Raw genomic sequence first — 27,145 nt, forward strand, 5'->3', positions numbered from 1 at the left:
CACAGCCCACTTTGTCTGAATGGAGGTACTGAAACGCCTCAGAGCTTTTCAGGTTATTAATTGCATTCCCATCCACCGCCATGGAATCAATAAAATAAGAAAAGATCTTGGATGTTGTTATGCTGGGCCATATCGACATGTTGTCCGCCCATGATGTTACCTTACTTGGATGCGGAATGGTCAAAACACCATTTATAACCAGCTTTTCGGTCGAATGTTGTCATTCCAACGCCATTTTTGCACCACTACTCAGCCTGCGCCGGAAATTCTTGGCAGAAAAAGGAAGTAAACCGAAAGTGCCCGGGAAACTTATCTATAAAAAAATGTATATAGGCCTATCAGCTGTTACATCACAAGGCACAAAGGAAGAGCACGAGCTCTTGAAATGAATACACTGTTACCTAAGTAAACAACTGTAGTTTAGCCATAAGTCAGCCGTGACGCTGAGAATATAGTTACCTTTATGGAAAAATCCACTAATGTCTTGAGATACAATGTGAACTAATATTCTCAGATGCACGTGCAATCGCACATGTCTGCGAAACTCATAATGTATGCTCCTCCTTCGGAAACCGAAAATCTCAGAAACCGAAAATCTCGTAACACTGGTCAATTTAATGGCCCAATGAAAAACAACCACAAAACATCACTTTATAAAAAACAACCAGGACGGACAGAACAGGACGTGAGGACAGGACATGTCCTGGGAAAACAGGACGTTTGGTCACCCTAATTTAAGTGACTTTGAACATGGCATAGTGGGGCTGGTCTAAGTGTTTCAAAAACAGCTGATCTACTGGGATTTACATGCACAACCATCTCTAGGGTTTACAGAGAATGGTCCGTGGCGTGATAATGAGTTCACTATACTCAAATGGCCTCCACACCACAGTCACCAGCTCTCAATCCACAAGATCTCCTTGATGCTACCATGTCAATATGGTCCAAAATCTCTGAGGAATGTTTCCAGCACCTTGTTGAATCTATGCCATGAAGAATTAAGGCAATTCGGAAGGCAAAAGAGGGGGTCCATCTTGGTACTTGCAAGGTGTAGATAATAAAGTGTGTGTACATTTGACTGGTGAAGATGAAATAATGTTGGTCTAAAAACAGCAGAACCTAAAACTTTGATTCTTTGATTTGTACTTTATTTTTATTTTTTACAGCAGACTCCTCTCAATACTGTTTTGAGTATTTAAATGTGTTTTACTGACCAAAGTCCATTTATACAGTCTAATTGCAAGGGGCCAAAATCAAATTTATTCATTTTTACCAATTTAAAGCCTCAGCTGCACAACCAACCATCACATACATCAAAACCTCCTTCATACGGTACATCACTTTTACCACCTGTAACATAATGTCATGCAGTAGATAACATTACCACTTTTATCTCTCAAAACCCTGACAACCACAAGAATTAAGACAATCTAACTGAATAAATCACTGAATGGAAATGTTGAAGAAAAATAGATTTAGGCCTCAGACTCAAACATCTTCTTCCTGCCATCCATACCGGCCTTATCCTCGATGTTCTTACGCCAGTCTCCCACTGCGTCCTTCTCCTGTAGCAGCAGAAAAAGTACAATGTTTCAAAACTACAAGCCTTCTTGTAGTAATTAGCTTTTTTCTTAACTTTTAGCATATAGAAAATTGTATTTTTCTACATTGTCATTTATTATCTTATACCACAGACTACCTTTGCTGTCAAATATCTCCAAAAGTGAAAACGTGACTATTGTTATAGCATATTTCTGTTTAAAGGCTAATAATGTGCGCTCACCTCCTCCTTGACCTCTTTCTTGACCTGTTTGAGGTTGGCTCTCAGGTCCAGAGACACTTTGTGTTTGGAGCCCAGCAGGGCCTGCAGCATGGCATCAGCAGACATACGCACTTTCTTCAGAACAGGTTTCTTAAATTTACCTTTCAGGTCCTGAACCTTAATCTTCAGATCATCAATCTCAAGAGAACAAGAAAAAAGTTTAGGTTGTTGAAGTTACAGAAGTTAAATACATTTCTAGAAATAGAACAGAACAATTAAGTACCTCCTTGTTTGACTTGGCCACTTTGCTCTCCATATCGTATCTTTGTTCATCAATGGCATCAATCTGCTGGTGCAACTTCCTACACAGTTCCTTTACACAAAGATACATGCAAATTTTTCCACACATTTTCACACATAGCCTATTCATCTGTACTTTTGCACATTTGCACATCACAAAGCAATACCTGCAATAGAATAAGATGGTGTGATTGTAAGGCCCATTCACACTGCACCGACATTAGCCATCTAATGGCAAATTTGTAGTGACACTTTGACACTTTATTTCTCGGATCAGTGTGTTACTCCTGTCTACATCTGTTGCCGATGGTTGGTGCTTGTATTCACTGATTGAACATGTTCTATCGACAGATTGTGGAAAGTCTGAGAAGTGACGTACTGTAATCTTGTGATTGTTGGTCGACATCTGGTGGTGCAGTGTGGATGGGCTTTTAAGCATGATGTGATTCTATTACAGCTTGAATCTCTCTCTGTGTGTGTGTGTGTGTGTGTGTGTGTGTGTGTGTGTGTGTGTGTGTGTGTGTGTGTGTGTGTGTGTGTGTGTGTGTGTGTGTGTGTGTGTGTGTGTGTGTACCTGTAGTTCCTGCATGCTTCCAGGCAGTGAGAGAGCAGGGCAGTTCTCTTCCATGTATTGCTGTTTTTCTTGCTCTGCCTCTGCTGCCTCTTCCTCCAAAAGCCCATGAGCGATCTGAAGCAACAAGCTCTGAAGCACAAAGACCGAGAAGAAGCATAGACAGTAATCAACAAGAGAGTCACTGACAGCTTATACAGCTCAGATCTCATGAAGAAAGAGATGGCCATACCTTCAAATGGTGCCTACGGCTGGACGTCATCTTTTTCCTATCAGAAAGCAAATGTTTACATTTTCAGAGAGCTCAGAACAGTGTATCATTCAGTGACTGGGATGATTATGGATGAAAGAATGGATCTCCAGAAAAAGCATTGTGCTTTTTATAATTGTATTATTTAGGCATGTATTCTAGTGTGTATCTTAATGAATACAAAATGATCATCTGATTGGAGCTTGACGGCAAATGTATTTGATGAGTTTAGCGGTCGAGGACTGATTGATACAATCGTTTTCACAGCACACAAACATCATGATGTTGTAACTCAATACATACTCAGACATCTTGCTGGTCTCTTTGTGGTGACCCCTGTGGAGGTGAAGATGCCTGTGGGTGGCAGGAGGGGGTGTCGCTGCCTTCAATCTAATGGAAACAATTTGTATTCAGTCACTGGTCCTGCAGCAGGTCTAAATTTGTCTTGGGATACTGTGAAAGAGAGACGGCTGGTGTACATGGGTGTGCGTAAGCGTCAATACCCACAGAAATGTTAGGTGTTTAAGGGTTTGAATTTGAGAAGCAGTTGTCTTGTGCTCTTTTTTTAGTGTTCCTTTGTAGGAAGTGGTCTGCACCCAAAACAGAAGACGAGACAGCTGACAGTCAACTCGCTGCCTCTTGAAGAATCTCTTCAGCTTCAACACCTAACAGCTGAAACCCTCCACAACTGTAAAAATACTTTCTGCTAGTCTAAAGAACTATTCTATACTTTTCCTGCCAAAAAAAGGTTCTGGATTGAATGTGGACTGAGTTAGAACGTGGATGTTCTGTTTTTTAAAATGAGTTGTGGTCTCCATACATGTACACTCTAAAAAATGCTGGGTTAAAAACAACCTAAGCTGGGTAAAATATGGACAAACCCAGCAGGGTGGGTTAAAAGGGACCTATTATGAACCTCTTTCACATGATGTGATATAAGTCGCTGGTCTGGTCAAGTTTCAGCTTAAAATACCCCACAAATTTGCCCCTATTTGGGGGTGAGCAAAAACATGCCTTTTAGGCTACTATATTACTATATTGCTGGCTAAAAAACATTTATCCAAAATTGGTTGAAAAAAAATGGCTGGGTGAAAACAACCCAATCCCTGGTTTTGTCCATATTTAACCCAGCAGTTTTTATAATGTATATATCATCAGATGTATGATGGTAATATATAATATGTGGTGATACACTCTTAAAAATAAAGGTTCCAAAAACATAGAAGAACATTTTTTAGAACTGCAAAGAACCTTTCATTTCTTAAAAGAAATACTGGTAACACTTCAGTATGGGGAACAATTATCACTTTTAACTAGTTGCTTATTTCCCTGTGTATTGGCTGTTTATTAGCACTTATAAAGCTTATAATAGTGCCTCATTCTGTATGACCATGTTCTACATCCCTTAATCCTACCCAATACCGGAACTTAACCACTAAAACAGCCACATTAGTTTAATAAGCAGTAAATACGGAGTTTATTGAGAGAAAAGTCATATTCATAATAGAGAATATGTGTTCAAGTGTTACCGAAAATTTTTGTTTGTTAGCGTGAAGAACATTTTAAAAATCTTATTGTGTAGACTTATTGTGTAATGGAAATGTTCCATGAATGTTAAAGCTTCTTCATTGAACCATAGATGCAAATAAAGAACCTTTATTTTTAAAAGTGTATGCTTTGAAGGTATAAAAAATGCATGTGCTTAATGATATAAAAATCAGATTAGGGGCCTAATAAAAACTTTTTTCAGCATTTGACATTACAATGCTTTAAAAATTTAAAATTGATCAATAATGATCCATAAAGAAGACATCAAAATATATTCATAATCTCTACAATAACAAAAACAGCATTATATCATATTAGGCAAGAGCCACTTAGCCTGTTAGTTTTAACTCTAGGAACTTCCTCCAGTACACAAGCATATTATCTAGCTTCTTGCTCTGATTTCTTGGCTTTGTCTGGCTGCTCAGCATGAGTGAGATCCTCTGAAGATATGGCATGCTCAAATGTTAGAGTGCTAAACCCTAGAGATGGATAGAATAACAGAGACTCACCTTACAGTGCACAGAAGAACGTTCAAATTAAATTAGAGGGAAAGAGTGTCAGTCTATAACATTAGTTGAGTTTATATAGGTTTCCCATACAGCTTCTCTGTTCTCTTTAAGGAAGCAGATATTTCCTTAAGCCAATGAGACTCTCCTCTCCCTCCCCCCCCCACAATAAATACACACCCACAACCACACACACGTTTGTTTTTCTATAATGTAGACATTCTATCGAGTTTTATTATTTTTATATTGAACTAATGATGTTTTCTACACTCTTAAATAACCTAACAACCACAGAAATATTTCTGCATTTTGGGATTTTAATTAAAAATACATTTGTATGTTGACTGGTCCCCACAAAGCAGGTGATTTCAGTTTTATGTCCTGTCCTTGTGGGGACATTTGGTCCCAAAAATGTAGAGTATATGCAAAACCTGACATAAACACACATCTTTCACTAAATCATGTCCCTGAAACAGGCAGAGAAATATAACTCTTTCACTTATAGGCATTTATTGTAAGTGCAAGAACTAACAGAAATTAATTAATTTGATTCCTTACTACCACTTTGTCACTGAAATCTGTGTTTTGTCACCTGTTGTGCTCTCTAGCAGTGTTCAGCAATAAGACAGGTGGTAACTCCAAATGTATTACAGGAATATCACTCAGCACATACTGCAGACATTTAGATCACATACTACATATAAACCTTACAGTTGCTTTGTAATTGTCATAATAATACACTTTTATTCTTGAAAACTTGGCATGTATGTTGGAGAAGATATTATGGTTAAAGTCTTTTTTACTCACTGTGAGACTTTGCAGAAAGTTCATAAATCTATTTATAGCTGTGTTAACTATAGACCACTGAGTTTAAGAAACCTTTATTATCAGGTCAACATCAGAGCAATCAGATGAAAAAAGACAAGCAATGACTCCAATATTTTTGTCCTGCCACATGTATGTGTTTTTTTTTTCTTTTTCAACAGTCATTTGCTGCATTCTTATCTATAAAAACTGTTGGTTCAAGTAAATGTGACAGAACATGTTTTAGGACTAAACACAATTCTTGGTGGCTTTAATTAAAAAAATACTCTGTTTCAAGTAAATTTTACTCGCTCTTTGGAAAAATTCCATAAGTAATGCTTATAATGTAATATGTAAATATATAATACAAATATCTGAACATAAGCCAATAACACTGACAAAAAACGTTTTACAAATATGTTTATCAAAAGTTTGAAATGTAAATTTATTAACAATTCATTAAAAAAACATTAACAGATAAAACAAAGGTGAGGATTAAAAAAAAACTCTCGGAAAAGTGTAATTACAAGTTCTACGAGAACTTGAATGTGTTTTGAAATTCGGAATCCCGTAATTTGGGTAATTCCAACGTGGCTTAAACATTATTCTGGCAAAAATAATATTGATAGGCCATCAGTGTATATGGGGAAAAAGTATGTTTACAGTAGGTTCCTCTGGCACAGTTATTATTATCTTTTGTTTCATTGTTTCTAAATGAATCAGCATTATCAACAAATATAACAATTTCATATTTAAATATTACATTATTTGTGCAATTTCAATTGCTGTGTATGCTACTTCTGAGCTGTATTAAACAGTCCAGGTATTTACATCTAATGCCACTTCAGATGAGAGCTTCTGTACCACTTAAAGTGTCTTAAAATGTCTTTTATATTGAAAAGATTTGTTTGTACTGATTTCATTTAATTGGTAACTATCTGTAGTGTCTTGTTATTTTGATTGGATTTTATTAAATGTTAGAATTTGACATAAAAGATTTGATAGAGCTAGGGAAAAAAATGCATGTATAAAGGTAAAAAATGACCCTGAAAGTGAATTTTTAATGGGGCAAATATTGCCCCTTACTTGATTTCTGACTTTATTGTTCAACATGTAATTTCAGGGATTAGTTTTATTTTGTAAAGGTGCCCTAGAAATTTTTTTAAAAAGATGTAATATAAGTCTACTGAATGTGTCTGTGAAGTTTCAGCTCAAAATACCCCATAGATTTTTTTAATTCATTTTTTAACTGCCTATTTTGGGGCATCATTATAAATGAGCCGATTCAGGGCTACTGGCCCTTTAATTCTCCTGCTCCACGCCCCAAGAGCTCGCGCTTGAACAGTGCATAAACAAAGTTTACACAGCTAATATAACCCTCAAATGGATCTTTACAAAGTGTTCGTCATGCATGCGTCGGATTATGTGAGTATTGTATACTGTTATATTGTTTACATGTATTACATGTATGTTAGACCCAATGCCGACTAAACTACTGAAAGAAATGCTTCCAGAGGTCGTAGGTCCACTTCTTGATATAATTAATTCATCATTAACACTAGGACACGTGCCAAAAACCTTTAAGCAGGCTATTATCAAACCTCTTATTAAAAAACCTCAACTAGATCCGAGAGATTTAGTAAATTACAGGCCAATCTCGAATCTACCTTTTCTGTCAAAGATACTAGAAAAGGCAGTATCAACACAACTGTGTTCCTTTTTAGAAAGAAATGGAATCTGTGAGGATTTCCAGTCAGGATTTAGACCATACCATAGTACTGAGACTGCTCTCGTTAGAGTTACAAACGATCTACTCCTATCATCCGATCGTGGCTGTATTTCTCTATTAGTGTTATTAGATCTCAGTGCTGCTTTTGACACTATCGATCATACCATTCTTTTAAAAAGACTTGAAAACTATATTGGCATTAGTGGAATTGCTTTGGCATGGTTCAAATCATACTTATCTGACCGTTATCAGTCTGTGGTAGTTAATGAAGAGATGTCGTATCGATCACAGGTTAAATATGGGGTACCACAAGGCTCAGTATTAGGACCGTTGCTTTTCACTCTGTACATGCTGCCCTTAGGAGAGATAATTAGGAAGCATGGTGTTAGTTTTCACTGCTACGCTGACGATACTCAGCTCTATATTTCCTCGCGCCCTGACGAAACCTACAAATTCACAAAACTAACAGAATGCATAGCTGACATTAAAAACTGGATGACAAGAAATTTCTTATTATTAAATTCAGAAAAAACTGATTTCCTAATCTTTGGACCAAAAACTTCCTCACGAAAAAACCTTGAATACTCTCTAACACTTGACGGGTGCTCCATTAAACCTTCGTCCTCAGTTAGGAACCTGGGTGTGCTCTTTGATACCAATCTTTCATTTGAAAGTCATGTTTCTAGTATCTAAATAGTTTCTTCCATCTAAAAAATATATCTAAATTACGACATATGCTCTCAATGACAAATGCGGAACAGTTGGTTCATGCATTCATGACCTCAAGACTAGATTATTGTAACGCTCTACTGGGTGGTTGTTCTGCTCGGCTTTTAAACAAACTACAGTTGGTTCAAAATGCGGCAGCTAGAGTTCTTACTAGAACCAGAAAGTATGACCATATTAGCCCAGTTCTGTCAACATTACATTGGCTCCCTATTAAACATCGTATAGATTTTAAAATCTTGCTACTTACTTATAAAGCTCTAAATGGTTTAGCTCCCCAGTACCTAAGTGAGCTCTTAATGCATTATAGTCCTTCATTTTTATTGCGATCTCAGAATTCAGGCCAGTTGATAATACCCAGAATATCAAAATCAACTGAAGGCGGCAGATCCTTTTCCTATTTAGCACCTAAACTCTGGAACAATCTTCCTAGCATTGTTCGGGAAGCAGACACACTCTGTCAGTTTAAATCTAGACTAAAAACACATCTCTTTGCTCTTGCATACACATAACACATTATCAATACATTAACATTTTTCAAATCCGTTAAAGGATTGTTACGCTGCAATAATTAGGTCGGCCGGAACCGAGAACATTTCCTATAACACTAGATATACCTGTACATCAGAACAAGAATGGCATCTACGCTAATATCTGTCTCTCTGCTTATCCTGAGGTTTGCCGGGTGCTGGATCCAGGCCGTATCCAGGTCAGATGGAGAACCTGCGTCTGGACCTGACTACAACGTAGCCCAGGATCCCCGTATCCGCTTACATATATTTATATATAATCGATTTTTAATCTCTATAATAAAAATGTACAATTCAGATTTTGATCTCCATATACATTTACATATATATATCTTCCAAGGGGTTTTTTCCCTCCTAGGACTTTTTTCCCAGTGCTAGCACGCTGGGTTTTTCTCCTAGGGGGGGTTTTCCACCCCTGGAAGTCAGCCGACATTGGCTTAATGTAGCACCATCTTGTATATGTTACATATTACCACGCTTGTTTGTACAGTTTTAACCACTTCCCTTTTTTTCTGTGCTTCTAATATGTAAAGCTGCTTTGAAACAATTACCAATTGTAAAAGCGCTATATAAATAAATTTGACTTGACTTGACATTTGATTCTGAATGAATTTGAGGCTGTGCTAATGCTACATAGTTGGAGAGATTTATAAAGAATAAAGTTGTGTTTATGAATTATACAGACTGCAAGTGTTTAATAATGAAAATAGCGACGGCTCTTGTCTCCGTGAATACAGTAAGAAACGATGGTAACTTTAACCACATTTAACAGTACATTAGCAACATGCTAATGAAACATTTATAAAGACAATTTACAAATATCACTAAAAATATCATGATATCATGGATCATGTCAGTTATTATTGTTCCATCTGCCATTTTTCGCTATTGTTCTTGTTTGCTTACCTAGTCTGTTGATTCACATGTGCAGATCCAGACGTCCTGCCCTTGTCTAATGCCTTTAATGTTGGGAACATGGGCTGGCATATGCAAATATTGGGGGCGTACATATTAATGATCCCAACTGTTACGTAACAGTTGTTGTTATGTTGAGATTCACCTGTTCTTCGGAGGTTTTTCAAACAAATGAGATTTATATAAGAAGGAGGAAACAATGGAGTTTGAGACTCACTGTATGTCATTTCCATGTACTGAACGCTTGTTATTTGACTATGCCAAGATAAATTCAATTTTTCATTCGAGGGCACCTTTAAATAAAAATACCAATTTAATATTACCCCAAACTCTGATTTATGTCGCAACAACATGACACTTCCTGGTGCATCAGATGGCATGATTTCTTTACAGTATCATATAATACTTTACATAATACCAATGTCCCTTGCTAGGCCCTTAATAGTTATGTTTTGGGCGCATATGTTGTTGGCATTGGTTTGCGCAAGAGCTCCAAAAAAACAATTGCACAATGTAAAAAAAATTTTTTATATATATATATATATATATATATATATATATATATATATATATATATATATATATATATATACTAATTTTACAGAAAATAACTGTGATTTTTTTATGGTTGCTTTCTTTTATTTTAAATTATACTCAAAACTCTCTAAAATTATAAACAATATATGTAAATTAACAACTCGGCTGTTATTTTAAGTATTATGACATTATTAAAAAAATTACAGTAATTCACATATTTTATACAGAAAAAATTGCTGGATTTTTATACAGTATTTTGCCTGTTTTCTTAAATTACATACAAATGTATGTAAAATTACAAAATTAATCTGTAATTAAACAGTTAAATGATAAAACAGTCAAATGAATGGCAGCCAAAAAACCCTGTAAAATTATAGTACAATATCCTAATTTAAAAAAAAACAAAAAAAAAACACTGTTATTTTACAGGTATTTCTTGAATTATTACAATCAAATACATTCACTTTAAAAAATATCATAAAAAACAGCCAAGTGACTGGCAGCAACCGCTGCCAAACAAAAACTGTAAAATTAAAGTAAAATATCCAAACTTAAATAAAGTGCCAAAAGTAATTTTCTTTAAATGCTTAAAAAAATGCTGTTATTTTACAGGTATTTCCCAATTTAATTCAAATGACTGGCAACAACAGAACATTAAACACTAACAGATCTCTCAAGATCTCAGCATCTTCACTTAATACAATATGACTTTATTTCTTTCATACAAAACTTCATAATGAGAGTTAACAGAGGTTTAGATGTTGATGTCTTGTTGAAAAAATAAGTTTGAAGTCACCATTATGGTGGTCAGTGCTTGCTTTAGTTGAACTCTTGACCCTTGACTTTTTTCTCAGACTGCTGTGTGTGTTTTTGATAAATGTTTGTTATGGTAACAAATGCAAGAGAAAGTTTTTGGCCTTTGTTGGTGATGATATCATCAGAGTCAGTGATATCACTTGATGTTAAGTCTCTGAGTATATTAACTGTTAATTTATAATCACATGATTTACTGTGATATTGTTGCATCAATATTGTAGCAACCTGCTATTCTGATTTGATTATACAGAAAATGTTTTGAGCTTTTGTTTTTTTAGGTGCACAGAGACATCAATAATCAACATATGAATCTCAGCAATGGTGACAAGAAACAGCTGCTTTTGTGACTTTCAGAGTTTAATTTTTTTTAAATTGTCACCATTGTTGAGATTCATAAGCTGATTCTTGATGTCTGTGTGAGTCTGCATGATTTTGTCAAAACATTTTCTTCAGGATGTTCTGGGAATGTTTAGGGGATTATCACACGATCATAAAATAACCTGAATAGAAGGTTCAGAATTTTTGTCACCTTTAGAGAACTTTTAGGGAATGTTGCGCAAGGTCCTGAGAATGTCACCTTCTACGTGGTTATGGCCTATACCGCTGAGGAGAGACCTTCTCTCTCAGGCATAGTGGACAATTTGGCACCCTCAACCAGAGTTCTGGGACCTGCATGTTTGGCTCCTTGATAAGAGCTGTCAGACTTCCCCCAGGGGGCCATGACCCAGCCAGCACAGCTAGGTGGGGTCCAGATGGGTGTCACCTGGGCTGTCTAACTGGGGCACAGCCAGTTTTGTTCACAGTTTCCATGGAGGCCCCACATGGGTTTCTTGTCATAACAAACAGTTAGAGCAGCCAGAGAAACATCACTAAATCAGTCAAAAGTAAAACTGCCTACCTCAAGTAAGCACTGACCTCAATCACGGTGACATCAAACCAAACTTATTTTCGACAAATCATCAACATCTAAAACTCTGGTAATTATCAATAACAACTTTTGTAGATATATGTCAGAAATAAAGTCAATCTGGTTAGTAATAAGTGAATAAGTGAATAAGTGAATGCTGTTTGTGGAGATGTTTAATCAGATCTTGAGAGATTTAATGTCTTTTATTTTCAGTTGATTTAATCGAAGGCTGTGGCTGAAGTTGTAGTTCTTGTTGTTCCTCTGTCCTTGGTTATTCTGCTCATTATCATCTTATTATCTCATCCAGCATGTTTCTGTGTTAAATTTAACAGCCTGTAATGTGCACACTGAGCAGTGTTCATTTCATCTGGGCTAACCCATGTGGGGCCTCCACGGAAACTGTGGACAAAACTGTCTGGGCCCCAGTTAGACAGCCCAGGTGACACCCATCTGTGCCCCACCAGCTGTGCTGGCTGGGGATAATGATCTCAGAGACAAGAGCCCCTTTCCACAATGTGCCTTTATGCTCAGAAATTGTCTCTCGTATCTCGTAATTGTCTCTTGTATTTTCTCAAGTTAGTGCCTATCTCAGAAATTAGACCCAAATGCAAAATCACGCCAGTTCTCATGTTTCTGCAGGAACTGCTGAATGGCGGGCGTGCCTCCTCCATGCTCAAAGTGTATGTGGCAGCCATTGCATTGAACCATGCCCCGGTGTCTGGCCAATCGATTGGGAAACATGACCTGGTCGTTAGGTTTCTCAGAGGGGCTAGACGGTTGAATCCTCCCTGCCCTTGCTGGGTCCCGTCATGAGACCTCTCCACAGACCTTCGGTCCTTCTCGCTTAAAACTGTCTCTTACTGGCTCTAGCGTCAGTCAAGCGAGTTGTGCCCCTTAGGAGTGAGGGCCCACTCCACTAGAGGTATGGCCTCCTCTTGAGCGTGGTCTAGCAGAGTCTCTATCGCAGATATCTGTGTGGCGGCATCAGATTTTACAACCTGGACACCTCCACTCTTTAAGCACGGGTGTTGTCAGTCTGAAATGCTTATGGACTGTGTAGCAGGATCCAACTGTGGTCTGAGCCTCTCTTTATGCAGCTCGTCTAGGGGCCCTCAATTGAGCAACCCCTAGCTGATGGCTCAAAGAGCGGCTTTCGTTCTGCGCTTGTAGCAACGCGCTATTCGATGAAGTTCCCCATAAGCGTCAGTAAAAACTGACGCAATGCGAGTGAACAGTATCAAAAGGGGAAGTTATGGTTACTCACGTAACACTGGTTCCCTGAGATAACAGGGATGAGCATTGCATAGCTTGCCTTGCTACTACGATGCCTAGCAAGTCATGCTAGCCGCTTCTCAGTCAAAAGATTTGTCTGTGCAAAACACCATTTGTTTCTGCAGCGGCATAGACGTGAACCAATCAGGCTTCAGGATTTGGAGAAAACAGGAGTTTTCCCCATAAGTTTCAGCAAAAACTGATGCAATGCTCGTTACCATTATCTCAGGGATTCAGGGTTACATGAGTAACCATAACGTTTTTATCTAAAAAAAAAAAAAAAAAAAACTTCCCTGAAGATTTGTGTAGAATAGCTTATAAGAACGTAATTCCCAGCAAGAAATTTTACGTTCCCAGAACATTCTCAGAATGTCCCCACTGGTGTTAAGGATTTTGCCTAGTAACGTTCCCAATGTGTTCAGAGACGGTCATGATGTGGAGTTCTTTTAAGGGTTGGGGGACATTATTTGGCGGACCTTCAGGGAACATTCAGAACATTCTCTGAACGTTTAGGGAAATATATTTTATTTTTGATGTTCCCAGAACGTCTGTGCTGACCTTGTAAACATTTTTTATTGAAAATTACAGCCAAATTGACTAACAAAAGTGGCTGTTCAAACAAAAACAAATCTTTCTTAAATGTCTTACAAAAAAGTCTTGAAGTCACTGTTATGAAGGCAGTGACATTTTAACATTAATTTTTCTCCAATTGTTATAATTGTGTGTTTCTAAAGCATTTATTACAAAAAAAATTGTGAGGAAAATAACACATCTGATGAAAGAGTTGTAGCTTTTCTCATTATTGACGACTTCATGGTCATAAAGTGGCCTTAATGAATGATCTATGAATATTGTATTTTAAGTCATGCAGACTCACACAGACATCAAGATTCTGCATATGAACCTTAAAGGATTAATCTACTTTTAAATAAACATTTCCTGATAGTTTACTCACCCCCATGTCATCCAAAATGTCCATGTCTTTCTTTCTTCAGTCGAAAAGAAATTAAGGTTTTTGATACATTCCAGGATTTTTTTTTCCATATAGTACACTTCAAAGGGCACCAAACAGTTGAAGCAGGGGCGTAAATTTCATCAGACAGTAGGGGGGGGACAATAAACATAAAATTTCTCAAGAGCAATTTTTGAAGGGGACACAAATAATACAGCCACAATTTTACTTATAAAGGATATATGCAGGGGTTAAATTGAGCCGGGGCCGTCCGGGGCTGAGCCCCGGCACATAGGCTTATCAGGGCTCGACATTAACGCTTAATTTTTTGAAGGGGCAAGAGAAAGAGAGCTTTACTTGTCCTGATTAAAACATCAATAACAAAAATAGTTAGGGAATACCAAAACGCAAGCATGATTCTATTACATTTAGTGTAAGTGGTGATTGATAATGGATAATATAAATATTTAATAATAAATATTTTATTAATGAATGATTCAGCATTTTGAACAAATCGGTTGAGTCAAAGATTCAGTAATAGCCTATTCCAAAACACCTGCCTCATTCTTGAATGAATCAGCCATTTGAACAAATCGTTTGAATGAATGACTAGGACAGTCACTTGCCGCCACCTACTGCCAGTTCAGTTTCATGTTTAAATTTTCCCAACATTTCTTATTTGTATATTCAAAAATATTTAAAGAATATCATAACATTATTTAATGCAGTTGTAATTTTTCAGTGTAAATTATTTAATTTGATTCATAACAGTCCTGCTTTATTTTTCTTATTGAATTTATTGATCAAATGTAAAAAAAAAAATGAAATAAGATTAGGGGAAAAAATGCCCTTGGGGTAAATATCACAAATATGCAGATATAACTACAAAAGCTGACGGAACACTGTTGAGTATATAGCTTCAGAATAAATTATATTTACACCAAAAAAAATACAACTTTTTTGGTCGGACAAGTGACCAATTTACTTGTCCAAAGGACAATACCCTGTATTTTGTATTGATATGCTCTCCTTTAGGCCTACAGAAAGATTTTGTTATCAGATGTAGCTTTGCACACTGCCAACACCTAGAATGATTTTGATCTGCATTTTAGTGTTCATAGCAGAGGGCTCTGTCGACTTATTTTTAGTTTGTCAATTGATAAGATTTTGTAGGCTTTGCGTACTCATGTGCACTCCTCGAAAGCCTGAAACCACAGAGCCCCCCCACATAAGAAATCCCAATTTAACCACTGGATATATGTAACGTAATGTTACACAGAAGAAAACCTTACTACTATTATTAGTGTAGCATGTAACTAGACTGCCATTATGCTCAATGTTTCTCTTTGGTTCAATAAAAAAAAACTTACTAAATTGACCAAAATATTCAAAATCATTTATTTACTGGAATATTTTTGAAGTTTTTTTTTACAACAAAGTCACCAAAATACGATGAATATACTTTGAGAAAAACCCAACACACAACAGTAAATCTTCTAGCCTTATTACAGTTCACATATTCTTATCACACTGTTAATTACTTGTTGTTGGTGTGGGTGACATAGTATCCAACAAACTATTGTAAACAAGCTACCAAACACGCTAGGTAACATTATAATTGCTAAAATAGCGGACTCACGGGGGAAAAAAATCATGTTATCATCTTGCTTTTTTTGTTATGACTAATTACTCAGCGTCGTCAGCATTAAAGCAAAAATAACCACTTCATCCGATGTTTTTGAATAAAATAGCCTTAACAGCCGACTTACTAGAGCTCCTCTTAACTACCGTCTGTCTTCTCTCCCGCCGGCGCTGCCGGATTTCTACACGCACGAGTGTGACGTGCGCGGTGGACCAAACCACTGTGAGGCAAGGAAGGGATGACTCAAAATGTTTGTAAACTTAAAACGCCTGTTTGCGTTTGTATTGCTTTACTTCTTACACAATTATTTTAAAAATATATCATTTATTTACAATACTTAGAGTGGTATTTAATTATATTTTTTGGGGGGGACAGCACTCAGATAGGGGGGGGGGGGGGGTTCATGTCCCCCCCCATCCACCCCCCCCCCCCCCCGCGATTTACGCCCCTGAGTTAAAGGTCAAAATTAGTTTCAAATTGTTCTACACGATCCCAGATGAGAAATCAGGGTCTTATCTAGTGAAACCATTGCTCATTTTCTGAAAAAAAATGAAAATTATATAAGTTTTAACCATAAATGCTCATCTTGAACTAGCTCTCTTCTTCTTCTCTATTAGAATTCCAGCAGTGTAGACACTGCTCAGTGTATTACTGCCCTCCACAGGTCAAAGTTTTGAACTAATTTTTATATTCAATAACAATTAGTTACAATAAAAGCATTTAAATAATAAATATAGTATAGCCTCCAAATCGTGAATATGGAAACATTTGGATTAGAGCCAAATTAGAGAGGTAGCCTAGGTTATAACGCTGGTTTCTGTTGATTAACTGCTGATTAACATTTCTGAAATAAATATTTCTGTGAAATACGCGTTAGGTTGCATAGAAGAAAGCCAATAAATGACATATATCTACTGATCATAGACTGTAAAAAAAAAACCATGATATAGCAGCAGAGGACTGTTATTTTGTGAACGAACTGAAGATGACGCCACTAGCTCAGTATTGATTGACCAATCGGCTGAAAGGGGCGTGTAATGACCGCCCACATGTGGAAAACGAATTTTGAAGTCCTGTTTCCGTTTTCTATCCGTGACCCGAAAAAACGAAAATCAAGCCAAAATAGTTTTTCCGTTTTTTTTAACAAACGAAAAAACGGGAAACGACCGTTTCTCGTTTTTGCGTATTTAATTTCAAATTGAGAAACAAACTATCAAAACGTACACGGACCGACCACCTTTGTTAATTGTCATACAGAGAATTTTTAAATTTCGTTTACATGATAAGATTTTTGTCTTATCAAGAGGATGCTTTTTGTCATTTTTTTCAACAAGGGGGATGCCAACCCGGTCCGTGTACGTTTTGATAGTTTGTTTTCCAATTTGAAATGAAATACGCAGAAACGAGAAAACGGTCGTTTCCCGTTTTTTCGTTTGTTAAAAAAAAACGGAAAAACGAGATTTTGACTGGATTTTCGTTTTTTTCGGGTCACGGATAGAAAACGGAAACACGACTTCAAAACTCGTTTTCCACATGTGGGCGGTCATTACACGCCCCTTTCAGCCGATTGGTCAATCAAATCTGAGCCAGTGACGTCATCTTCAGTTCGTTCAACAAAATAATAGTCCTCTGCCGCTATATCAGTATGTCATAAATCGGCTTTCTTCTGTGCAACCTAACGCGTATTTCACAGAAATATGTTTGCACAGATAAAAAAAAGTTTTAAAAAACCTACAGTAAATTTAATTAAGTCTGTTTTTAAGCTGTTTTTAAAATGTAAATGCCTCTACATCTGTTACCAAGCGCATGACATCCTTTGGGCTACTACCACCGATCAATAGGCTATACATAATGACAGACTATTATCTATTATAGATCAGTGGCTACTGCACTCATTTTTTTTCTTATTTTAATGTTTTGTTTACATTTTATACATTTAAATTCAATAATTTAGCAGACGCATTCCTTGCAGTAGACTATACAGTCATATTAGAAAATAGGCTATCCACTAGGTGGCAACACCTAATAACGGTATCACCATCGGGGGGCTTTTTAGTTTTCCTTAGCTTATAAATGGCCATACAGATTTTATCTCTTAAATTAAACACTTTTATTAACACAGTGAACATTACTTTTATATGTCACAGTTTACTTGCTATCCTCACTTTTTCTGTCTTTCCTTCGCTTTTGAATGAATTAGCTATAAATGGCCCTGGGCTGCGTTTCCCAAAAGCATCGTAAGCCTAAGTTGATCGTAAAAACGATCGTACGAGTGATCTTAATATTAAGGTCTGTTTCCCAAAAGCATCGTAACTTAAGTTGCACTTGAAAATGATCGTAGATCTACGAGTGCTCAGGAGTAATCGTTAAGCCCTAAGTGCATCGTAAGAAGACAGAGTTATGAGGTCACCTACAGGACAACCGGCAGATTACACCTTTATTCAAGTGCAATGTGTATTACATAGCTAAGGTTTTGACTGTATTCCTCTTAAATCCTCTTTGTTGTTTAATATGAAAAGAAAACGGAAGAAAATAAAAAAATAAAAATACACATGATGTCATAAATAGTGCTGATAAAACATGTCTGCAATAAAAAAATTGTCTGTACACCTGTAGAAATTGGCTAGATGAAGTACATAATTTGTACTACTGTCACCCTATATACCCTTTATATAGGCTTTATATAGGCCTACCACCCATGGCCTAAAGCTCTATGAAATACTATAGGAGTTCTTCCAAATGTTTCTGAAGTGACTGACTTTTTCAACTATAAACTAAATTTTAAAACATAAACAAGTTTAGATATTAACTTCAAAAACACTGAATCACAGTTTGATTGATTTCACACACACACACACACACACACACACTCACACACACACACACACACACACACACACACACACACACACACACACACACACACACACACACACACACACACACACACATATACACATATATATACATATATACACATATATATACATATATACATATATATATATATTATATATATATATATATATATATATATATATATATAAACTATAATTAATTTATGTTAAATATAGACACTATAGTTAATTTATGTAAGTGAGAATGACAAAATAAAGTAAACTGTGACATATTATGCCCAAAAATGATTCAGACACTTTGACCTGACCATGTTTTGCTAAAGTGTTATTTGAGATCTTGTCATATTTTACTACCATTAAAAAAAAAAAAAAAAAAAAACTATAGTGAATCTGTAATAATGAATGAAATGTTCAAGGTGTCTGAATAAATTGTGGTTTGACTGTGTGTGTGTGTGTATATATATGAAGACTTCAGATGCAAAAGTCTCTAAGTGCCATCTGAAATTTTCTTATAAAATGAACAGTTTTATCAAGCTTGTAGGCCTATGTTTATGTTCAGTTATTTCACATTAATGGAAAAGAAAATGACCTATTAATTGCCATTAAAGTGAAATTACTGAACCTAAACATACAAGCTTGATAAAAATGCTAATTTTAGAAGAACATTTCAGACGGCACTTATAGGCTTTTGCATCTGAAGTCTTCACATATATATATATATATATATATATATATATATATATATATATATATATATATATATATATATATATATATATATATATATATAGCTTAAAGAAATCGTCTGAAAATTACATCTTTGTTTAGCTCTCCTCCAGAAGAACATTAATTTAATCTTTTTGAAAGGTATCTTTATTTATTTATTTATTTTAAACCACATCAGGTGACGATTATTAGGTTAAACGTTAAAGGATACGATTTTATAAGGTAATATTCAGCACTTGAGAAACGGACAGCGACTCTTAAGTAGCACGTAGAGCGCGTTCTCGGGCGTTCATGTTAAGGGCATTTTTGGGAAACGCACGTGGAATTGCAGCGAGCGTTCGTAACCTCGCACTTAGAAAGCGCTCTTAAGAGCTAAGATACATCGTTATTGGGAAACCCAGCCCTGAACATTTTACTTTCAATTTCGATTTAACGGCTATTGGCGATTCTGCGTCAATTGCTTCAGTGGACAACAGCAAAACAAAAACTCTCGTATATTAAACATAGAAGTTTTATTATCTTTGTAATTATTTTATTTTGTAAATATTCGTGGCTTAAACAGCGGGAAAATTTACTGTATGCAGTTCTGTGGATGTTTTGAAAAACTTAAACTAAACGAAAATTATTGTTGCCTTGTCAATATAATTTCTGTTTTTTCCCCCTGACTTTCAACTGATGCGATCATCGTTTCATTAACCGATAAAATTATATTAAATTAGAATTAAACGAAATTTGATAAATGTCTGTGAATCATTAAAAAATTCCAGGGGTTTAGTTTTAGCCTACATGAACAAATAGCAGAATAAACAACAGAACATGAGGATTCATTATCATCACGCACCTGCAGCGCTTCTGTGAACGGAGAACAAAGGATTCAAAAAGGAATAGGCTAAATAGCCTATGTCTATGCGCGAAATTTATTTCACTTAAGTAATTAATATTACCAAAATGAAAGGGGAAAAAATGCGACAATATGAGTGTCGGTTTATTTTTGAGAAGTTCACAGAAAGGAAACCAATACGGCAGAAAATTTCTTTGTTTATTTTACGAGCAATGTTTTGTTTGTGAGTGTACAAAAATAATAGGCCTATTTAACCTTTCACAGATTCGAATGGTGTTACATATATTTGACCATAAATGTCTAAGTATTAAGTTGTTTCCGCTTTTATAAGAAAATTCAAGTGAACGCGCCGGCGCCTCACGCACACACAACATCAGTTTTAGGAACTTGACGCCACAGCCTGTTAACTGTCAAAATATGTACATTCAACCAAATATATAAAACGTTATAGGCCTACTGCTCATTTTAAGTAGTCTGTGTAGGCTACAATAAAAGCGTTTAAATAATAAATATAGTTTAGCCTCCAAATCGTGACTATTGAAACATTTGGATTTGTGTCAAATTAGAGAGGTAGTTATAACGCCGGTTTCTGTTTCAGTTCAGCTTTAAATTAATTCGTTTTGGCTTAACATTTATATATTATTTTTGTCATAACTAAAAAGGCTATGTAGCTGTAATTTTGATCTTTAATGTTTGATCTTTACATATTCCCTCAATCTTTTAACCAAAGGGTTATTAACATTTCAGCAGGCAATTAGGCTATATAAAATAAATAAATAGAGATGAGCGATTGTTCGTTTTTCAAAATTGCTATTTATTTATTGTGATTTATTCTATTTATTCAAAATAGAATAAAATAAAACCTGTAGGTTTTTTTTTTTTTTTTTTTTTTTTAATCTCTGCTTTTCATCCGCTCCTCTGTGTGGGTAGTTTCACTATTAAACTACAAACAGCATTACAACAGTCTGTGTGCTGATTAACATTTCTGAAATAAATATTTCTGTGAAATACGCGTTAGTTTGCACAGAAGAAAGCCGATTTATGACATACTGATATAGCGGCAGAGGACTGTTATTTTGTTGAACGAACTGAAGATGGCGTCACTGGCTCAGATTTGATTGACCAATCGGCTGAAAGGGGCGTGTAATGACCGCCCACATGTGGAAAACGAGTTTTGAAGTCGTGTTACCATTTTCTATCCGTGGCCCGAAAAAACGAAAATCGAGTCAAAATCTCGTTTTTCCGTTTTTTTTTAACAAACGAAAAAACGGGAAACGACCATTTTCTCGTTTCTGCGTATTTCATTTCAAATTGGAAAACAAACTATCAAAACGTACACGGACCCAACCCCCCTCAAATCGAGCCCTGCCTACAACTAACCATCGACCTTGTAAAAGAGCTGGGCTGGGTTTCCCAATAACGATGTATCTTAGCTCTTAAGAGCGCTTTCTAAGTGCGAGGTTACGAACGCTCGCTGCAATTCCACGTGCGTTTCCCAAAAATGCCCTTAACATGAACGCGCGAGAACGCGCTCTACGTGCTACTTAAGAGTCGCTGTCCGTTTCTCAAGTGCTGAATATTACCTTATAAAATCGTATCCTTTAACGTTTAACCTAATAATCGTCACCTGATGTGGTTTAAAATAAATAAATAAATAAATAAAGATACCTTTCAAAAAGATTAAATTAATGTTCTTCTGGAGGAGGTAGAGCTAAACAAAGATGTAATTTTCAGACGATTTCTTTAAACTATATATATATATATATATATATATATATATATATATATATATATATATATATATATATATATATATCTAGATATGAAGACTTCAGATGCAAAAGCCTATAAGTGCCGTCTGAAATGTTCTTCTAAAATTAGCATTTTTATCAAGCTTGTATGTTTAGGTTCAGTAATTTCACTTTAATGGCAATTAATAGGTCATTTTCTTTTCCATTAATGTGAAATAACTGAACATAAACATAGGCCTACAAGCTTGATAAAACATTTCATAAGAAAATTTTATAAGAAAATTTCAGATGGCACTTAGAGGCTTTTGCATCTGAAGTCTTCATATATATACACACACACACACAGTCAAACCACAATTTATTCAGACACCTTGAACATTTCATTCATTATTACAGATTATTCACTATAGTTTTTTTTTTTTAATGGTAGTAAAATATGACAAGATCTCAAATAACACTTTAGCAAAACATGGTCAGGTCAAAGTGTCTGAATAATTTTTGGTTCCAAATTTGTATCAATTTTACTGGTAGTCCACTGTATGAAGAATTTTTGGGCATAATATGTCACAGTTTACTTTATTTTGTCATTCTCACTTACATAAATTAACTATAGTGTCTATATTTAACTTAAATTAATTATATATATATATATATATATGTGTGTGTGTGTGTGTGTGTGTGTGTGTGTGTGTGTGTGTGTGTGTGTGTGTGTGTGTGTGTGTGTGTGTGTGTGAAATCAATCAAACTGTGATTCAGTGTTTTTGAAGTTAATATCTAAACTTGTTTATGTTTTAAAATTTAGTTTATAGTTGAAAAAGTCAGTCACTTCAGAAACATTTGGAAGAACTCCTATAGTATTTCATAGAGCTTTAGGCCATGGGTGGTAGGCCTATATAAAGCCTATATAAAGGGTATATAGGGTGACAGTAGTACAAATTATGTACTTCATCTAGCCAATTTCTACAGGTGTACAGACAATTTTTTTATTGCAGACATGTTTTATCAGCACTATTTATGACATCATGTGTATTTTTATTTTTTTTATTTTCTTCCGTTTTCTTTTCATATTAAACAACAAAGAGGATTTAAGAGGAATACAGTCAAAACCTTAGCTATGTAATACACATTGCACTTGAATAAAGGTGTAATCTGCCGGTTGTCCTGTAGGTGACCTCATAACTCTGTCTTCTTACGATGCACTTAGGGCTTAACGATTACTCCTGAGCACTCGTAGATCTACGATCATTTTCAAGTGCAACTTAAGTTACGATGCTTTTGGGAAACAGACCTTAATATTAAGATCACTCGTACGATCGTTTTTACGATCAACTTAGGCTTACGATGCTTTTGGGAAACGCAGCCCAGATCATGTAATCAGAGAAAAAGAGATCTGAGATCTGAACAGGTGCCCATTTTGCCACTACTGCACAACATACCGATTGTGAAAGAATATGTGAATAAAAAACTTGCACTACTGACCAAATATGTATTTGCGTATATTTGGAATGTATTTACTAACTTAGATTCATTAGTAAGAATTCAATGTTAAATTTGATAAATTAAATGTTATTTATGTGGACCAATGTGTATTTTTTAAGCAGTAACAATGTAAATGCACATAATTTCCCAGGTTTTAAAAAGTGTTGTTATGTCCACATTGTTATCTGGCAAAATGTCTATATATATTCAACATATTACATTTATAGCGTCACATACAAGTTCATCATAAAAACAATTACAGTGAACAGCTCCCTCTAGTGTCAAATGATAATGCTCTTTAAATGTCATCTGAAATTGGTATTAAATTGGTATGGTATTGTTTTTTTTTTGTTTTTTTTTTTCAAAAACTGAATGCCCTACAATTTGATTTAATAAGAAGTTGTACTTTATCTACTCTTGTCTCATTCTTCAACCATGTAAACTTTCTTCTCCTGTGAAAACCGTCTTTACATATTGGGTTATTTCAGACATGCAGTAAGAAAACTGAAGTGCTATGGTATTGGTCTGCAGTGTTTACCAGTTGTAGAATGATTTTGTCGTTGATCACCAGTAATGAAAGTCAAGTAATAAAAAGATATATAAAAATAAAAAAAAGAACTGTCTGTGCCTATGCACATCATTTAGAGAGTCATAATATTTTAAATTGTTATTGGCTACTATTATTATTGACATAAGCAGGGCAAATTAATAATGATTAATAATATTTTTATTATTGTGTAACTATCTGTAAATAAAGCTTGCTTTTATACAGATCTATCATGTTCTATCAGAGGTATTTCACTGAAATATGAAACAAACAAAGAATGTAATGCCACAGTTTATTTTTGAATGTGTGATGATGTTTCCTTCTGGAGTTCTTATAGTCATTCTGGGGCAGGAACAGGAAACTCTGGGGCATCAGTGACAAACAGCTCTGCTACTGCTCTGGAACTGAGCAGCTCTGGGTCACAACAGAAACTCAGCAGTGAGCGTGAGGTCTGTGGAACATCTGTGGATTTCTGGGGAGGGAGCAGCAACAGGTACCTCTGGAGCATTCAGGGACCACTATAGGACCTTGTCAACTGACCGACTGGAGTTGCCAAGACAAGAAGCTCTGGGATCATCTGGGGTGTCTGTGAGCTCTAAGACCTGGTGGACCGTGACAGGACACTCTGGGGAGCACTGGGACTGGAGCAGGAGCAAGATGGAAATGCAGTGCGGAGGTCTTGGGCACTGGGGTGTGCATGATACAATACATAATCAAAGAAATAATCAAAGAAAAAAGTGGCAAACAAACGAACTATGTACAAAAACTATTTTCCCATCCCTAGGCACCAATACCACAAGACTCAAATACTGCTGCCTCAAGCCCTGCGCCAGACGCTACCAGAGCTCGCCAGCAGTACTGCAATGTGCCCAGAGGAAATAGATTTGTAAATCTGAATTATCATAGATTTTTGAATGTACTCAGGCTGATGATTGAACATGACACAGTATTGTTTAGGATATGACATGACGTAACTCGTCACTACAGTTTAAGTCCCAAACAACTGCTATAATACATACCACTAAAGGTGTGGTAAGCCGTTTCATACAGCAGGTCAGCGCAGCCGAAATCAATTAGCGTCACGTCCAGTGTATCAGTGTTCACTAATATGTTCTCCTCTTTTATGTCTCTGTGGAAAACACCTCGACTGCAGCAGCTGTTTGCAGCTTCAACCACCTGCCGCATCACATGGCGTGCAATCGCTTCATTGAAGATGCCCCCACAGCTTTGCAAAAAGTCAAAGAGATTGACGCAGGGCGAGGGCCGCTGCAGGACCATGATATAATGGTTGGGGAGGTCCTGCCAGTCCAGCAATTTAATGATGTGGGGTGTACTGGGGCCCTTGTTAGCAAGGACTGTCAGTCCGATTTCCAGGGGAACGGGTTTAGGATGATCAGGCTAGAAGACAGACAATTATTCATGATGGTTAGATGGAGGTGGTTTCCTAAATCAGGTTTTAAGCCAGTCTTGGACAAATGGTTGTCAATGTTTTCCTAGTGAAAAATAAGTTGAAGTCTATAATTAACATTTATATACAATTGAAAAAAGAGAATGAGAGCAGATATCAGAAAGTGCAGCTTACAATGTTGATATATTCCATGGTTTCCAGTTTTCGACCAAGTTTCAGAGCAACCTGATCAAAACAATTACTCAAGTCATTTATATTCAACAGACATAGGCCTACTATAAAGTTCTGTGAATGTAAGATCCAGTCATGAATTTAAAACCATGTAAAGCATTGATCATTCTGATAGTTTAAACACTTCAAGTTTTCTAAATCATGTATATTAGACAAAACATAGGACTATATACTGTATATCTTATACTATTTTGGGTTTCTCCAAATAATTTTAACACACACACACACACACACGTATATTTATAAATCTAAACATACCGGAAGGCTGTCAATGGGACAAACTACTCCTTCCCCCAGTTTATCACAGATGTCGTACTTTGAGCAGATTTTAATTAAAAGAGATATCACTGTAGTTGAGATACAATTAAAAGCGGAACTCAGTAAGATTTGCAAAGCTCCCCCTACAGGTAGCTTCAGTGAATCACACTGTCATAAATACTCCAAGCGCAGCTCTGGACTACAACAACTACAACGCTCACCAGCGCAGTAGTTTTGCAAATACAGTACAAGAAATCTCGATGGAGGTGGGTCGCTATGTGTATATTGAATTACCGTAAAGCATTTTGTCACTCTCGCATGAACGTGAACATGAGGCGAGATTGTGTCGGGTCGGCGCAGCTCAACTAGCAAGTGCTGTTTTCTGGCATAGACGTGCCAGAGGGGGTTAGTGCTCACCTCAAACACACACTACAAGTCAATTAACCATCGTAAGGACTTAGAAAACTATTTATGAAGAAGGTAAAAAAGTTACTTAGTTCTGCTTTAAAACAGTTGCAGAAAAGTCTGCAGTGTTACTATTCTCAGTCTAAACAATGTAATTATTATACAAGTAGTTTCAATGGTGACTCTATGGAATATTTGTACTTCAAAACATTAAAGGGTTAGTACATACAAAAAAGAAATTTCTGTCATTAAATACTCACCCTCATGTCGTTCCACACCCATAAGCCCTTCGTTCATCTTCGGAACACAAACTAAAGTATTTTTGATGAAATCCAAGAGTTTTTTTTTTTATTAATCTCCCATAAAAAGCAACATAATTACCATCATTCAAGATCCAAAAAAGTAGTAAAGACATCATTAAAATAGTCAGCATGACTACAGTGGCTCAATCTTAGTTTTATGATGTGACAAGAATACTTTTTGTGCATAAAAAAAAAAAAAAAAAAAAAAAAAAAAAATTAAAATAATGACATTATTCAACAATATCTTCTCTACCCTGTCATAAGCTGAACCTAAAAAAAAAAAAAAAAACCCTCTGGGATTTCATCAAAAATATCTTAATTTGTGTTCAGAAGATGAAAGACGGTCTTACAGGTTTGGAACGACACAAGGGTGAGTAATGACAAATTTCATTTTTGGGTGAACTAAGCCTTTAATTTGTCACACTGCAGGACTATTCGAGAGAAATGGAAACAAAGGTGATTAAATATTGAAAGAAAAAAAAAAAAAAAAAAAAAAAAAAGCTAAACTTAAATACCTTTAGATCACCTAAAACATACTATTTCCTTTATACATAAATATGTAGATCTAAAAA

The 27,145-nt window shown here is 35.9% G+C and overlaps 1 protein-coding gene across 2 annotated transcripts; it reads right to left on the reverse strand.

Moving 5' to 3' along the window:
* Positions 1-1,176: 1,176 nt before the first annotated feature.
* tnni2b.1 (troponin I type 2b (skeletal, fast), tandem duplicate 1) lies at positions 1,177-5,024 on the reverse strand. 2 transcript variants are annotated; one of them, XM_067400656.1, is made up of 7 exons: positions 4,941-5,024; positions 3,187-3,273; positions 2,866-2,902; positions 2,637-2,765; positions 2,046-2,135; positions 1,784-1,960; positions 1,177-1,565 (listed from the first exon to the last, which is right to left on the reverse strand). In XM_067400656.1, the coding sequence occupies exons 2-7, from the start codon at positions 3,192-3,194 to the stop codon at positions 1,476-1,478; spliced, it is 531 nt and encodes a 176-aa protein (XP_067256757.1). In that variant the 5' UTR covers positions 3,195-3,273; positions 4,941-5,024; the 3' UTR covers positions 1,177-1,475. The 2 variants fall into 2 exon arrangements, with proteins under 2 accessions (XP_067256757.1, XP_067256758.1); XM_067400657.1 differs by having other exon boundaries at positions 3,187-3,336; positions 4,941-4,972.
* Positions 5,025-27,145: the final 22,121 nt, after the last annotated feature.

Source organism: Chanodichthys erythropterus, chromosome 11 (assembly GCF_024489055.1).
Source record: "Chanodichthys erythropterus isolate Z2021 chromosome 11, ASM2448905v1, whole genome shotgun sequence".
Classification (NCBI taxonomy): Eukaryota; Metazoa; Chordata; class Actinopteri; order Cypriniformes; family Xenocyprididae; genus Chanodichthys; species Chanodichthys erythropterus.